Genomic DNA, 12,220 nt, shown 5'->3' on the forward strand with positions numbered 1-12,220 from the left:
TAAAGCTGTGTGCATATAATTACATTTATGCAGTATTAAGGAAATCAACCAAGTGTTATATGAATATCTAAATGAGTCATTAAAATGTACTAAAATGTATTGCACTTAAATTTGCAAGAACGCACCAAACTGTTAAGTTCGGTAATTAAAGCCCCCTTGCCAATTTCGGCAAAAACCAATCCCAGAACAGCTATGACCACAATGACCCCCGGGGACTGCCCAAAAAAAGGGCGAACAGAGAACATCTCGGGCATTGGCCAACAGCCGGGCAATTTTGGACTAATCGCCTAACTGGGCCCCAGCCTAACCGATCGGATCGAGCCATCATTAGGGGAGGGGGGAATTGGGGGTACAGGGCCAAACTTCTTATAGAGGAGGGCCGATGATGGCGAACCGAGCGACCACCGTTACGACGGATTCGGATTCGGATTCTGATTTGGAGCCAAAGACTCAGGCATCGGCATTAATATTTCATGTTTTTCCGTTGCTTAAATCATGTTAGATTTATTCTGCGCCGCTTTCAGCTGCCGCTTGCGCAACAACAATCAAGAGCTAGCTGCTAACTGCTAACTGGTAACTGGTAGCTGGTAACTGGTTAGTGGTTCTGGCAGCCAGCTTACCAGCAACTTGCAGCTAAACTTGGCTAAAACACCGTTGGTTCTAACGTGAACGCGAAAATGTGTGCCTCACCGTTGTAAACTTCTTGCGGCGGCTGTTGCCTCATCTATTGCAAGTCTGTGCCGATTCTAACCTGTTTTCTCTGCAGAAACTCTCCGAAAAAGTCCCGTAAGAAAGTCCCAGTTATTCAAGAGGAAAAACCTGTTACACGCAACTGGCTCAGAGAGCTGATTGCCAAGAAAATGGAGATGGAGAAAAGTAAAGAACCAAAAAGAACCCAGCATATAGCCACAATAGCAGCAGAAACAGCAAACACGTTAGTACCGTTGCCTCGGATTCTTTGTTGCGCAACTGTGTTGCAAGATTAGCTGCGACTTCCAACTGGTTTATTGCAGCCCCACTGTCGATGAGGCAACAGTTGGCCTGGCCATTACTGTTGTTCTGCCTTGAAGATGTGGTAAAATCTTTTGGCTAGAATCGGAAATCCAACGGCGAGACTGGCGGAGGTGCTGCATTGCATGTCTTGCAGCTTGACTGCGTATTCCATCCATTTGTTTGCGGCTATTGAAAGCCGTTGCCTTTTATAATCAATTAGGTTTTTTAGCTTTTCGCCAGCCTAATGAGTCCAAAAGTCGGCTATAACCAGGCAAGGCTGATTGCTGACGCGAAATATCACCAGAACTATTTCGAGTAACGCAGAAACTCGGCTACTAAACTAATAAATTCAAAAGACCTTTAGTAAATCTATCACAAGGCATTCAATCCACATATACTTTTAATTTATTTAAGAAATTATTTGCCGTCGATTTTTAGTTTTGAAGAGAATTAAGTTCCTAGTCAAGTTTATAAGTTATATACAAACTTCCCTATTTAATTTTTTTTTAGGTAAAATTTCATCCATTTGTTTCATTTCTATATGCATGGTTCTCCTGCAATCCATTGTATGTGTTGCAATTGATTCTAAAGATTCATTATTCAATTATAACATATAATCAATCATTCAATAAGGTACCAATAATTGCTAAAGCCTAATAATTAAGGGATATCATAGCTACCCGGGGCCTTATGCTTAGTATTCCCTATTCACACTAACCTCTGATGGTGCTGGGCATGTTATCCGGGTTTTGCGATCTCATCAATGGACGTGGACTTTCATTCAGACACCCAATCGGATCAGATCAGTGTCAAGGCTTTGAGCTCATCTCCCGGCCATGAGATCATATTAGCAATCCTAGAATTCGGATCAAACAGTTTTCAAACGGTGGCCTTAGCCGGCGAAGGTGATGGTGAAGCCGTCGGAGTGGAACGGATCAGAAAGGAGAGCAAGCGTAATCGGGACTGGAAGCGATCCGATGAGAGAGCCCAGAATCCGAGTGGACTGGACTGGACGTTGGGACAAACGATTGCACACTAAATGGCCAGAGACCGAGTCAAAGACCCGTTGCATCCGATGATCATGATCGTGCTCATCATCGTGGTCATCATCCTCTGCATCGGCGGTGGAATCATCATTCTCAGGCGGGAACCTGTGTGCGGAGGCGAGTGGAAACCACGCAAGCTCCAAAAAGAGCTCCAAACAGAAGCTCAGCCGAGAAAGGAGAAAGGAGCTGCGAGATGTTCCCACCTCACACACGCACACGCACGCGCTCACCTCACCAACACACCTGCAGGGGCGCTCACCATAATTCCTGCTAATTAAATGCGTGATCACTACCCAAAAATATTCGCGCAGCAACCAAAAAGCTACAGACCCGCCTTCCTAAGAAGGATTTCGCGTTCATCTTCTTGTCGTATTCTTATTTATAGAAAGCATACAATAAACAGTACTCCGAAGCAAAAAAAGATTCATCCCTAATATTTAATCTTCTTAAAAATTCGCCATAATATCTATTATAAGTGGTGTTGTTAACGGTTGTCGTTACTTCCTCTTTTTCTTTCTTTAGGTCATCCTTTATAAATTAAATGCTCAATTAATTTGGAAACTTATAGAAAAACGGTAATGGTATCTTTTAAAAGCAATCACGTTTTAAAGGGGCTTAAGCCTAAAATGAGATGGTATTTAAAACCATACTGATATATTGATATATTAATTTATGGAAGTTGGCCTGTATGGGCTGGTAACCAATACACATGCCATCGGAATCATGCGTGCATTTCATCAGAGATGGGATGTCCGAAAGTCCGAAAGTCCGAGAGTCCGACTGTTCTTCCCAGTGATACACGTTGGGGCCCGTCATCGGATCGCAGCTCGCTCAGTTGCACCTTTAATCGCTGAACAAACAGGAAGACTTCTACGGCAAACATACACATGCACACTCGCACACTTACTCACACACACACGCTGTGGGAAGAGCGGGAGAGAACGGGAAGGGCGGGAGAGGGGGAAAACAGGTTGAGAAGTACCGCTAAGCTGAGGCCCCAACTTTCTGAGGTCAACGAACGTTCTTAGCGCTCAAGAATGAAGGAATCAAAACACACCAAAAAACACAGAGCGAAGAAAAGAGAGAGAGAGAGTGACAGAGGGAAGCAGGAGGGAGAGCAAAGAAAGCACAAAGAGAAAGCCAAGCGATCGACTTAAGAGCGCAACAGGTAAGCGCTGCAATCAAAAGCAAAAGAGGCAATCCCAGTACGAAGAGAGAGACAGTATATTTTATTGTGTTTTTGTATGCACATGCACTTTTGAAACGAATTTATCTGTTGCCCGCAGATAAATGAAAAAGCTTACAAAATGTGTATTTTTAGCCGCAGATTTAAAAGAACAAAAAGGGGAGAGCGGAACAAAAGCCGCTTTGTAACTGTCTGTCTCATGACCAAAAGAAACCGAAATTCTTATTCTTATTGCTCAATATTTGGTAATACACACTCACGGATACAGATACAGATATAGATACAACTACAGATACTTGTGCATTCGACGTGCAAAAGCCATACAATGTAGCGGTATTTTGTCGAAATTTCCTGAGTCTCGAGACGAGTACAAAGCTCATTGACCTCGTGCTCTCCCTCTTTGCCCTTCTTTCCTTCTTCTCTCTTTTGCCTTCTGCCTCATTCCCTTGTAACAAGTGTGTAATGAGCGGGGAACGGGGGCCTGATTTGCTGCTTCAGATCATTTTTGGCGTTTTAAGGCGGACTTCCAGCTAATATAAGTTTCGAACATTTTCGGCTTTTATGCTTTCTTCAAATTCTTCGCTTCCCTGGGGAATTTCTTTTTAATCTGGCCAGATGGGGTATTTACCAGTAAGCTTACAAAACTTAGGAAATGAGGAACGCGCATACATATTTAGTTTACAGCCTGTTGATGCCATTTGCGTATGCTGCAATCCGATTGGTCAGTCCACTTGTTTCCCTACGAAAGGACACCTCTTTTCATTGGCTGTTGCTTTTCCCCTTCCTTTCTCCCTCTGTCGCTTCTTCATCCTGCTTTGAGCTCAATATCCTTTTGTTTCACAGCCGCCTGTTGCCGTTTAGTATGCTTTTTCTCTTTGAAGGGAAGTATCCGAAACGAAAAGATAGAATATATAAAAAAAAGTTGATTGCTACACGTCATCGCCTGTTTATTTCATAATGAATAAAAAAAAAGTAAATATAAATAGCAAATTATTTGTAAAGTCGTTAAATATTTTTTGAATGTTTTGCAAAGACTGTAAATAATTAATTTTAATATTCCAGTGTTTAATATAAATTTATACTTATATGCATACATTTTATTTAACAAATAAATAAAAAATTCACCGTAAAGTCTCTTAGCATATATATCTCAAAGGAGTATTAAAAATTCGGCAACAAAACCATCGCTTTTCTCTAAGCTTATTGTTGTCCTCCCCCATTTTAGGAAAGTAGCCATCCTGCTGCTTAATAGCAATTTCATTTGGCTTGTCCTTCGTTTTGGCATCGGAAAAGCAACAGTTTCCGGGTATAAATAGGTCCTGTTTGACTCTGATTCCATTCAGTTCTACTTGGATTCGAGTCTTGTGCTTGGTAAATTGAACTCTATTGTACAACTTTTACAAATTGGTAATGAAATAGTTGTGGCCCCAAAATATATAAAAAGTGTTTAATTACTATAATTTTAGTGCACAAGTTTATCAGAAAGTGTTCTACAAAGTTTAAAGCTTTATTTAAATATATTTATCAAAATAAAATAATTTGAAGTATATAAAAAGTGATATCCGGTGTAAATGATTAATAAGCAGATGAAATGTAACCAGATTGTCTTGTGGTTGTTTAGATTTTGTGTGATAATTTAAAGCGATAATTTAAATGCTAACATATTTTTTAAATTCCCTAGATATCTGCAAATGCACTTAAAGCAACAATGTTGCTGTTCTATGACTATCAACATTATTTGTGAAACGGCAACCATTTAATTTGATTTCCATCGATGAATATGAGTTCATGTTTCCTTCGTTCTAAATGCATGACAAAATGCAGTTGGAGAATGGGTGCACGCGCTGCAGATCGCTGCAGATATAGTTAATTTGCGGTATTTAAAATATAATCAAGCTATGCCAGTCAGCAAACATAAACAATTAGAGGGTGCTTTCCAATTTAAACGGAATTTTGTTGGGAATCAGCTGGTGATCCGAGCGCATCCCCCTTGGTTACACCCCTAATTTCGTGCCACCTATGAGATGGCCAATTAGGGAGCTCCATGTTCCAACAACTTGCCAACACATCCCACAGCCAGATCGGATTTGTGTTTGCTGCCAACAACCTAATTGGTTCCGACCAGGTCTATAAAAGCACGGCGCTATCCCAAAAGCCCTAGTTATAGGACAAATATTATTACGGCCGCAATTAGGTAACCCATCGGGTTCGAACCCTTCTAGTGCCGGAGGTGCACCCTTGTATTTTCACAGCTGTTAGCGTTTTCATAGCTTTTCCAAGCGCTTTTCTTGTCATTTCCACTTCCAGCGAACGCCAGAAGCCCCACAACATCGGAAGTGCACAAGTTTCTATTCCATTATATTGTTCTCCGTTGTTTTTACTATTTCCCACCAGCGGTCAGACGGTTGACGTTCCCATTCGGCATTTCAATTTGGCACAAGTCCCCGAAAAATGGAGCTAGCCTAGCAAGAGTCCAACAGGATTAGGCCAAACTCATTGCGTAACAAAACGCCTGAGGATACATTTACAAGCCCTGATTGCGTGCGACAATTGCACAGTATTTACGTCAGCATCAGTTAAGTGAGGCAATTGCACCATGGACTTCAAGGAATACCGCCAAAGGGGTGAGTACTGTCCAAATCTGGGCCATAAAATGCACAGCGGCAGACGCGTGTAAGTAAATACCGGATGGAAATCCCATCCAAAGGGCCGTATATTTGATTGGCCCAAGGCGGATTTGCCCCGGCCGTTTGTCTTCGTTTCCTGTAATTGAAATCCCACACACGGAGAAAATTCCGGCTATGCAGTATCATATTTTCAAATCAATTTTTATTGACATTTCCGAGCTTACAAGGCTTACAAGCGTGTGGCAATTATTTATTCGCTACTTTTAGCTGAACATCAAAATAATTTCAATTGTTATATAATATTTATTTTCATGTTTGTTTTATTAACACATTAACACTTTTCCAATTCATAAACTATTTGTAATATCTAAAATTGTTTAAAATCCTAAATGTCATTATTGGTTTTTCTCTTTTAGTCACATTGTTTTTCTCAAATAGTAATTAATAATAGCGCAAAATTAATCGAAGCAATAAACTAAAATTGTATTTCCCTTTACAGGCAAGGAGATGGTCGACTATATTGCAGACTATCTGGAGAACATCCGGGAACGCCGAGTTTTTCCGGATGTAAGTCCCGGCTATATGCGCCAGTTACTGCCGGAGTCCGCCCCAATCGAGGGAGAGCCGTGGCCGAAAATATTCTCGGATGTGGAGCGGATCGTGATGCCGGGCATAACCCACTGGCAGTCGCCCCACATGCACGCCTACTTTCCGGCCCTCAACTCCATGCCTTCCCTACTGGGCGACATGTTGGCGGATGCGATTAACTGCCTGGGATTCACCTGGGCAAGCTCGCCGGCCTGCACCGAACTGGAGATCATAGTGATGAACTGGCTGGGCAAGATGATCGGCCTGCCCGACGCCTTTCTCCACCTGAGCTCCCAAAGTCAGGGCGGCGGGGTGTTGCAGACCACTGCGAGTGAAGCTACCCTAGTTTGTCTGCTGGCGGGGCGGACTCGGGCAATCCAGCGATTCCATGAGCGACATCCTGGCTACCAGGATGCGGAGATCAACGCCCGACTGGTGGCCTACTGCTCCGATCAGGCGCACTCCAGTGTGGAAAAGGCAGCGCTGATTGGTGGGTTTTACCTAACTGTTTAACTCCATTTATGTAGTTTCGTGGTAATTGATTGTTAGGTGATCTTTTGAGCTGATTACATTCTCACTACATTCTGGTAACAAACATACACACTAATACACCGAAATAAGTATGATCTACATTTGCATCCTTTCTATCTCTTGGTCGGCTCACTCGACCATAGCTAACATCATTGTTTAAGCCGCTTACAGCTTAAGCCACCTCCCACTCTTTTGCTCCGCAGGACTCGTGAGGATGCGGTACATCGAGGCGGATGAGGACCTGGCGATGCGCGGCAAACTGTTGCGCGAGGCCATCGAGGATGACATTAAGCAGGGCCTGGTCCCCTTCTGGGTGAGTGGCAGTCTGTCAAAATTAATTGGCCCGCCCTCCGCAGCCAGCTGATTCCTGTTTTCTGATTCCTAACTCCCAACTGGAGCCCCCAGATTCACGACTCCCACTGGAGCCAATTAATACATGTCAGCATTTAAGTGTCCTGCGGTGGTTTATTTTTAGGTCTGCGCCACGCTCGGCACCACCGGCAGCTGCAGCTTCGATAACCTGGAGGAGGTGGGTGCTCAGGAAATAATTACAAAAAAATAAGAATAACTTACCATTGATATACAAAGCTATAATTTATATATAGGATTCTAAAATGATAAGAATATATTTTCACTAGTTTAATTCCAAGCACTTTGTACTTTACATTGTCTAAAGAAGGCAAATGTTTAGGCTAAAAATTACAATCCCCATATTCCATTTTTTAACATCTGTTAAAAAATAATTATTTCAAAGTGCTTAGAAGCAATGAGAGAGATTAGAGATTACAAAAAATGATTCTGTTCCCTCAGATTGGCATCGTGTGCGCGGAGCACCGCCTGTGGCTCCACGTGGACGCCGCGTACGCTGGCAGCGCCTTCATCTGCCCGGAGTTTCGCACCTGGCTGCGTGGTATTGAGCGGGCGGATTCGATAGCCTTCAATCCGTCCAAGTGGCTGATGGTGCACTTCGATGCCACCGCACTGTGGGTTCGGGATAGCACCGCTGTCCACAGGACCTTTAATGTGGAGCCGCTGTATCTGCAGCACGAAAATTCTGGAGTGGCAGTGGACTTTATGCACTGGCAGATACCACTGAGTCGCCGATTCCGGGCTCTGAAGGTGTGGTTCGTCCTGCGATCCTACGGGATCAAAGGACTACAGCGCCACATCCGCGAAGGCGTTCGTTTGGCGCAGAAATTCGAGGCCCTCGTCCTGGCTGATCACCGTTTCGAGTTGCCCGCCAAAAGGCATCTTGGACTGGTGGTATTCCGGATCCGCGGCGATAACGAGATCACCGAGAAGCTGCTGAAGAGGCTGAATCACCGCGGCAACCTTCACTGCATCCCCTCGTCGCTGAAGGGACAGTATGTCATCCGGTTCACCATCACCTCGACGCACACGACCTTGGACGATATCGTCAAGGATTGGATGGAGATCCGGCAGGTGGCCTCCACTGTGCTGGAGGAGATGAACATCACAATCTCGAACCGCGTCTATCTCAAGGGTAAACGCAAGGCCTACCGTCTCAAATAGACACCGCTTCTACTTTCACTTCCGTTCCCGTTCCTGTTTCCGTTTCCGTTCCTGTTAATGTATTCAGCTTGTTTATGCACTCCGATCCACCCGAGATCGCTTATTTGGCTTTTCTAATATACGGTTGAGCTTTGCTTGTATTTTTCAGATTTCTGATTTGCAGTTTTATTTGTAATTATTTATAAATATATTTGTATCGGCGTTAAGCAGAGAGGAAAACTCTTTGTAGGACATTTTGGTCTTGTTTTCAGCCAAGGCAGTTAGTTAGTTTTACAAAGTCGTCTTCTAATCACATCTTGTTACCCCGCAGAAACCAAGGAAAAGAACGAAGCTTTCGGCTCGAGTCTTCTGCTCTCCAATTCTCCGCTATCGCCCAAGGTGGTTAATGGCTCCTTTGCGGCCATATTCGATGCTGATGAGTTTCTGGCCAAAACCTATGCCGGTGTTCGGATAGCGGTAAGTCGATATGGGTTAGTTAGGCACCTAGTTCTTGGACTTACGGTATTCCAGCACCAGGAATCGCCATCGATGAGACGACGTGTGCGTGGCATCCTCATGTCGGGCAAGCAGTTCTCTCTGGATTCGCACATGGACGTCGTGGTTCAGACGACCCTGGACGCCGGCAATGGAGCCACTCGCACCAGCATCACCAACTCCTATGGCCGCACTACTTCCGCGGCCCAGGCAAACTCAGAGAGGCAGGCCAGCATCCAGGAGGACAACGAGGAGTCGCCGGAAGGTATGAAGCCCAGGTAGTGTAGTCGGCTTTTTAGTTATATCGCCAGAGCTAGTCAGCAATTGAGAAACTCTTGCATTAATCAGACCAGAGGTGTCGGTTGACAATTTATACATGCACTAAATTATTATAAACAGTGTACTTTCCAATTATAAATAACATAACATTCCCAATCAACGTTTTCAAAAGAAACCCTTTCAAAGGAATTAATAATGAAATGGTCGTTTAAAATTAGTCAATGCGGCACTACTGGTCAATGCTTTAGAAACTCCTACTAACCATTTCAGTAATTTAATTTCATTTTAGAAACTGAATTGCTGTCACTGTGCAGAACCAGCAATGCTCCCACTCCCGAGCACGCCCACTCCCTATCCACTCCTAGTCGCAGTTGCAGCTCCAGCTCCCACTCACTGACCCACTCTCTCACCCAATCCTCGCCGCGGTCCTCACCAGTCAACCGATTCCGACCTATTACTTTGGGCGCAGTGCCCAGTCAAAGCCAACTTGCAATGCCCATTGCCACGCCCCTGCCCAATCGCAATGTCACCGTGTCCGTGGATAGCCTCCTGACCCCGGTCACCACCTGCAACGTTTACCATGGCAAGCGGTTTCTGGAGCCCCTCGAGAATCTCGCCCAGACCAGTGCCTCCTTCAGCAGCAGCATCTTCCGCCTGCCGACGCCCCTGGCCACGCCCACTCAGGAATCGCTGGAGGATCCGGACTGGCCGGCGAAGACCTTCAGCCAGCTGCTGCTGGAGCGCTACTCCTCGCCGTCCCAATCCCTGGGCAACAACTCCTCGACGGAGAGCAGCAGTCTCAGCGGCGGAGCCACCCCCACGCCCACGCCCCTGAGCAGCCTGGATGAACTGGTGACGCCACTGCTGCTGTCCTTCGCATCCCCCTCGCAGCCGATGCTCTCCGCCCATGGCCTTGGGGAGGGTCAGCGGGAACGGGAGCGGGGCAGCGACTCGGATGCCACCGTTTGTTCGACAACCTCATCGATGGAGTCGCTTTAGTGATAGCCCTAAAATTCCCATATTATTGTACTATTATTGTACTATTTATTTACTAACAATTTATTGTACTAACAATTAATTATTTATATGAGTTTTATTTCTTTAAATAAGCATAGTTAAACAGAGAAGTAGCAAATGAACCAACTACACATCTAACTGTTTAGCTTACTCAGTCTGAAGTTAGATACCTTATTTGGAGCTTAACCTTTAGTTTAAAAACAGTTTATTCCACCGCTAAATATTCAAGTATCAGTTGACACCTCAGTTCAATGTATATATATAATTGTGATTGGGGAGAAGGGTGGATCATCAAACGCTGCTGTGCAATCAATCAATAATGCAATCAATCGTAATTCCAATCAATGTTGTGCCGTACTTTAATCTATAAAATATGCATGCCCATTACCATGAATTTCCTATTTTAAGCTAAAAATCGGTCAAGACTTAAACTCGTAAACTTACCGGCTTACATATGTATCTCGATGTATAATCAATTTCAGTGTGATTAAAGTTTCAAGGTTCTAGTTAAACACAAGCAAAATATCTGTTTTATTGTAGGCCACATATGCTGCTCTAAGCCCTCTTTTGGATACTTTGTTGTATAGTCACAGTTTATTGACGTCTTCAGGATACCAAATATGTATGTCTCGTAAAGTAATTATTGGCCTTTCATTGACACGGATTACAAGTCATGTTGATAAGGCCTGCATTAAATTTTGGTGCACTCGAACTCCTAGTGGAGGCAAATAGTCCTTTTGTCACTAGCGGAATACAATGCTCTCCTAGCCTGGTGATAGGTCACCAGGAGCGTTTTCACTGCCCATTGAGTTCGACCCACCCTTGGAGTCCTCGTCATTGACTTCCACGGCGACATCACCATAAACCGGTGTCGTCTGCATCCAGTTGCCTTCCAACGGAGATCCCGTGGTAGTCGCGCCCTTCGAAGCGAACCGGTAGACAATCTGTGCATAGAATGTGAGCAGGAAGATGATGATGAAGTCGTGGAAGAGGATGAGCGAGGCCAGCAGGTGATCGTTCAGTCGCATCTCGGCAAAGCGTCCACCATTGATCGTCTGGGCATGGTACATCACGAACTAAGGATAATATACAATCACCTAATGGTTCACAGGCAAAACGTTCTTGTTTTTTTTTACCAAGAGCACAATAATGCTTATGAAGATCTGGAATACCACGAAGGAGTACGGCATGTCGATCAGAATGTGCATCATGACAAAGAATACGGTGACAATCAGGAAAATGAAGGCCATTACAAAAAGTATAACAACGTCCAATGTAAGATCGTGCTGGGAATACAAGTTCAAGCAAGAATAACAGATATACTCAAGATCCTTACTGGTATTATGGATCCCAGCAGCACAAACACGAAGACCAATAACACACAGATGAAAAACCACATTACCAAGTCTTGCCAAAGAGATCTCGCCACCAGAGCAAATATACCTACTATAACAAACTCCACCTAGCGAAGGGATTCCAGAAGGAATATCAGACAGCGCGTGTTCGTAGGATACTCACTATAAGCACGGTGATCAGCCAGTTGAGGCCAATGATGAAGCGGATCTTCTCGAAGAATATGAATAGCGTGACCATCACCATGGCCAGCGCGAAGAAGATCACGCTAATCCAGTAGAAGTTTATAAAGGCCACGCTAATGTCCGATCTGAAAGAACAGAGCTTACACGTAGCACCCCAACTCACTTCCAACTTCCCAACTCACATCAGGCTGACCAGCAGCCACTGCAGGAGGGCCAGGACCATCCAGGCTATGGTCACCATGTAGACGACGCAGGCAAACTTCCGGCGGGCCCGCCGATATGCCCGCATTCTCTGGCGGCGGTCCTCCATGGCGGTGTGGGCGTGGCCCGGGTATCGTGTCGGAGTATGGAATACGGTAACAAACGATAACTAATCTCAAACCTAATGGAGAAGTCCAGGCCGCTCTG

The 12,220-nt window shown here is 44.6% G+C and overlaps 2 protein-coding genes and 1 long non-coding RNA gene across 5 annotated transcripts; 1 reads left to right on the forward strand and 2 right to left on the reverse strand.

The window, feature by feature from the left end:
- Nucleotides 1-3,326: 3,326 nt before the first annotated feature.
- LOC120456249 lies at nucleotides 3,327-4,145 on the reverse strand. Its single transcript, XR_005616825.1, has 2 exons — nucleotides 3,895-4,145; nucleotides 3,327-3,832 (listed from the first exon to the last, which is right to left on the reverse strand). It is a non-coding gene; the product is annotated as an uncharacterized LOC120456249 (long non-coding RNA).
- A 1,239-nt stretch (nucleotides 4,146-5,384) lies between these two features.
- Nucleotides 5,385-10,649, forward strand: LOC120445660 (histidine decarboxylase). 3 transcript variants are annotated; one of them, XM_039626209.1, is made up of 9 exons: nucleotides 5,385-5,419; nucleotides 5,620-5,849; nucleotides 6,352-6,930; nucleotides 7,175-7,284; nucleotides 7,447-7,500; nucleotides 7,782-8,475; nucleotides 8,815-8,960; nucleotides 9,015-9,243; nucleotides 9,547-10,649. In XM_039626209.1, the coding sequence occupies exons 2-9, from the start codon at nucleotides 5,822-5,824 to the stop codon at nucleotides 10,254-10,256; spliced, it is 2,550 nt and encodes an 849-aa protein (XP_039482143.1). In that variant the 5' UTR covers nucleotides 5,385-5,419; nucleotides 5,620-5,821; the 3' UTR covers nucleotides 10,257-10,649. The 3 variants fall into 3 exon arrangements, with proteins under 3 accessions (XP_039482143.1, XP_039482150.1, XP_039482159.1); XM_039626216.2 differs by lacking the exon at nucleotides 5,385-5,419 and having other exon boundaries at nucleotides 5,553-5,849; nucleotides 9,021-9,243; XM_039626225.2 differs by lacking the exon at nucleotides 5,385-5,419 and having other exon boundaries at nucleotides 5,555-5,849; nucleotides 9,015-9,256; nucleotides 9,547-9,667.
- A 132-nt stretch (nucleotides 10,650-10,781) lies between these two features.
- On the reverse strand, nucleotides 10,782-12,215 carry LOC120445689. The gene is made up of 5 exons (XM_039626248.2): nucleotides 11,995-12,215; nucleotides 11,793-11,937; nucleotides 11,611-11,736; nucleotides 11,411-11,560; nucleotides 10,782-11,350 (listed from the first exon to the last, which is right to left on the reverse strand). The coding sequence occupies exons 1-5, from the start codon at nucleotides 12,120-12,122 to the stop codon at nucleotides 11,039-11,041; spliced, it is 861 nt and encodes a 286-aa protein (XP_039482182.1). The 5' UTR covers nucleotides 12,123-12,215; the 3' UTR covers nucleotides 10,782-11,038.
- Nucleotides 12,216-12,220: the final 5 nt, after the last annotated feature.

Source organism: Drosophila santomea, chromosome 2L, assembly GCF_016746245.2.
Source record: "Drosophila santomea strain STO CAGO 1482 chromosome 2L, Prin_Dsan_1.1, whole genome shotgun sequence".
In the NCBI taxonomy this organism is placed as follows: Eukaryota; Metazoa; Arthropoda; class Insecta; order Diptera; family Drosophilidae; genus Drosophila; species Drosophila santomea.

Coding starts and splice junctions, on each gene's coding strand:
- LOC120445660 (XM_039626209.1), top strand. CDS start 5,822: ATGGACTTCAAGGAATACCGCCAAAGGG. Junction 5,850..6,351: donor CAAGGAATACCGCCAAAGGG/GTGAGTACTGTC, acceptor TTCCCTTTACAG/GCAAGGAGATGGTCGACTAT. Junction 8,961..9,014: donor ATGCCGGTGTTCGGATAGCG/GTAAGTCGATAT, acceptor ACGGTATTCCAG/CACCAGGAATCGCCATCGAT.
- LOC120445689 (XM_039626248.2), bottom strand. CDS start 12,122: ATGGAGGACCGCCGCCAGAGAATGCGGGCATATCGGCGGGCCCGCCGG. Junction 11,938..11,994: donor TGGCTGCTGGTCAGCCTGAT/GTGAGTTGGGAA, acceptor CTGTTCTTTCAG/ATCGGACATTAGCGTGGCCT. Junction 11,737..11,792: donor GGCTGATCACCGTGCTTATA/GTGAGTATCCTA, acceptor TCCCTTCGCTAG/GTGGAGTTTGTTATAGTAGG.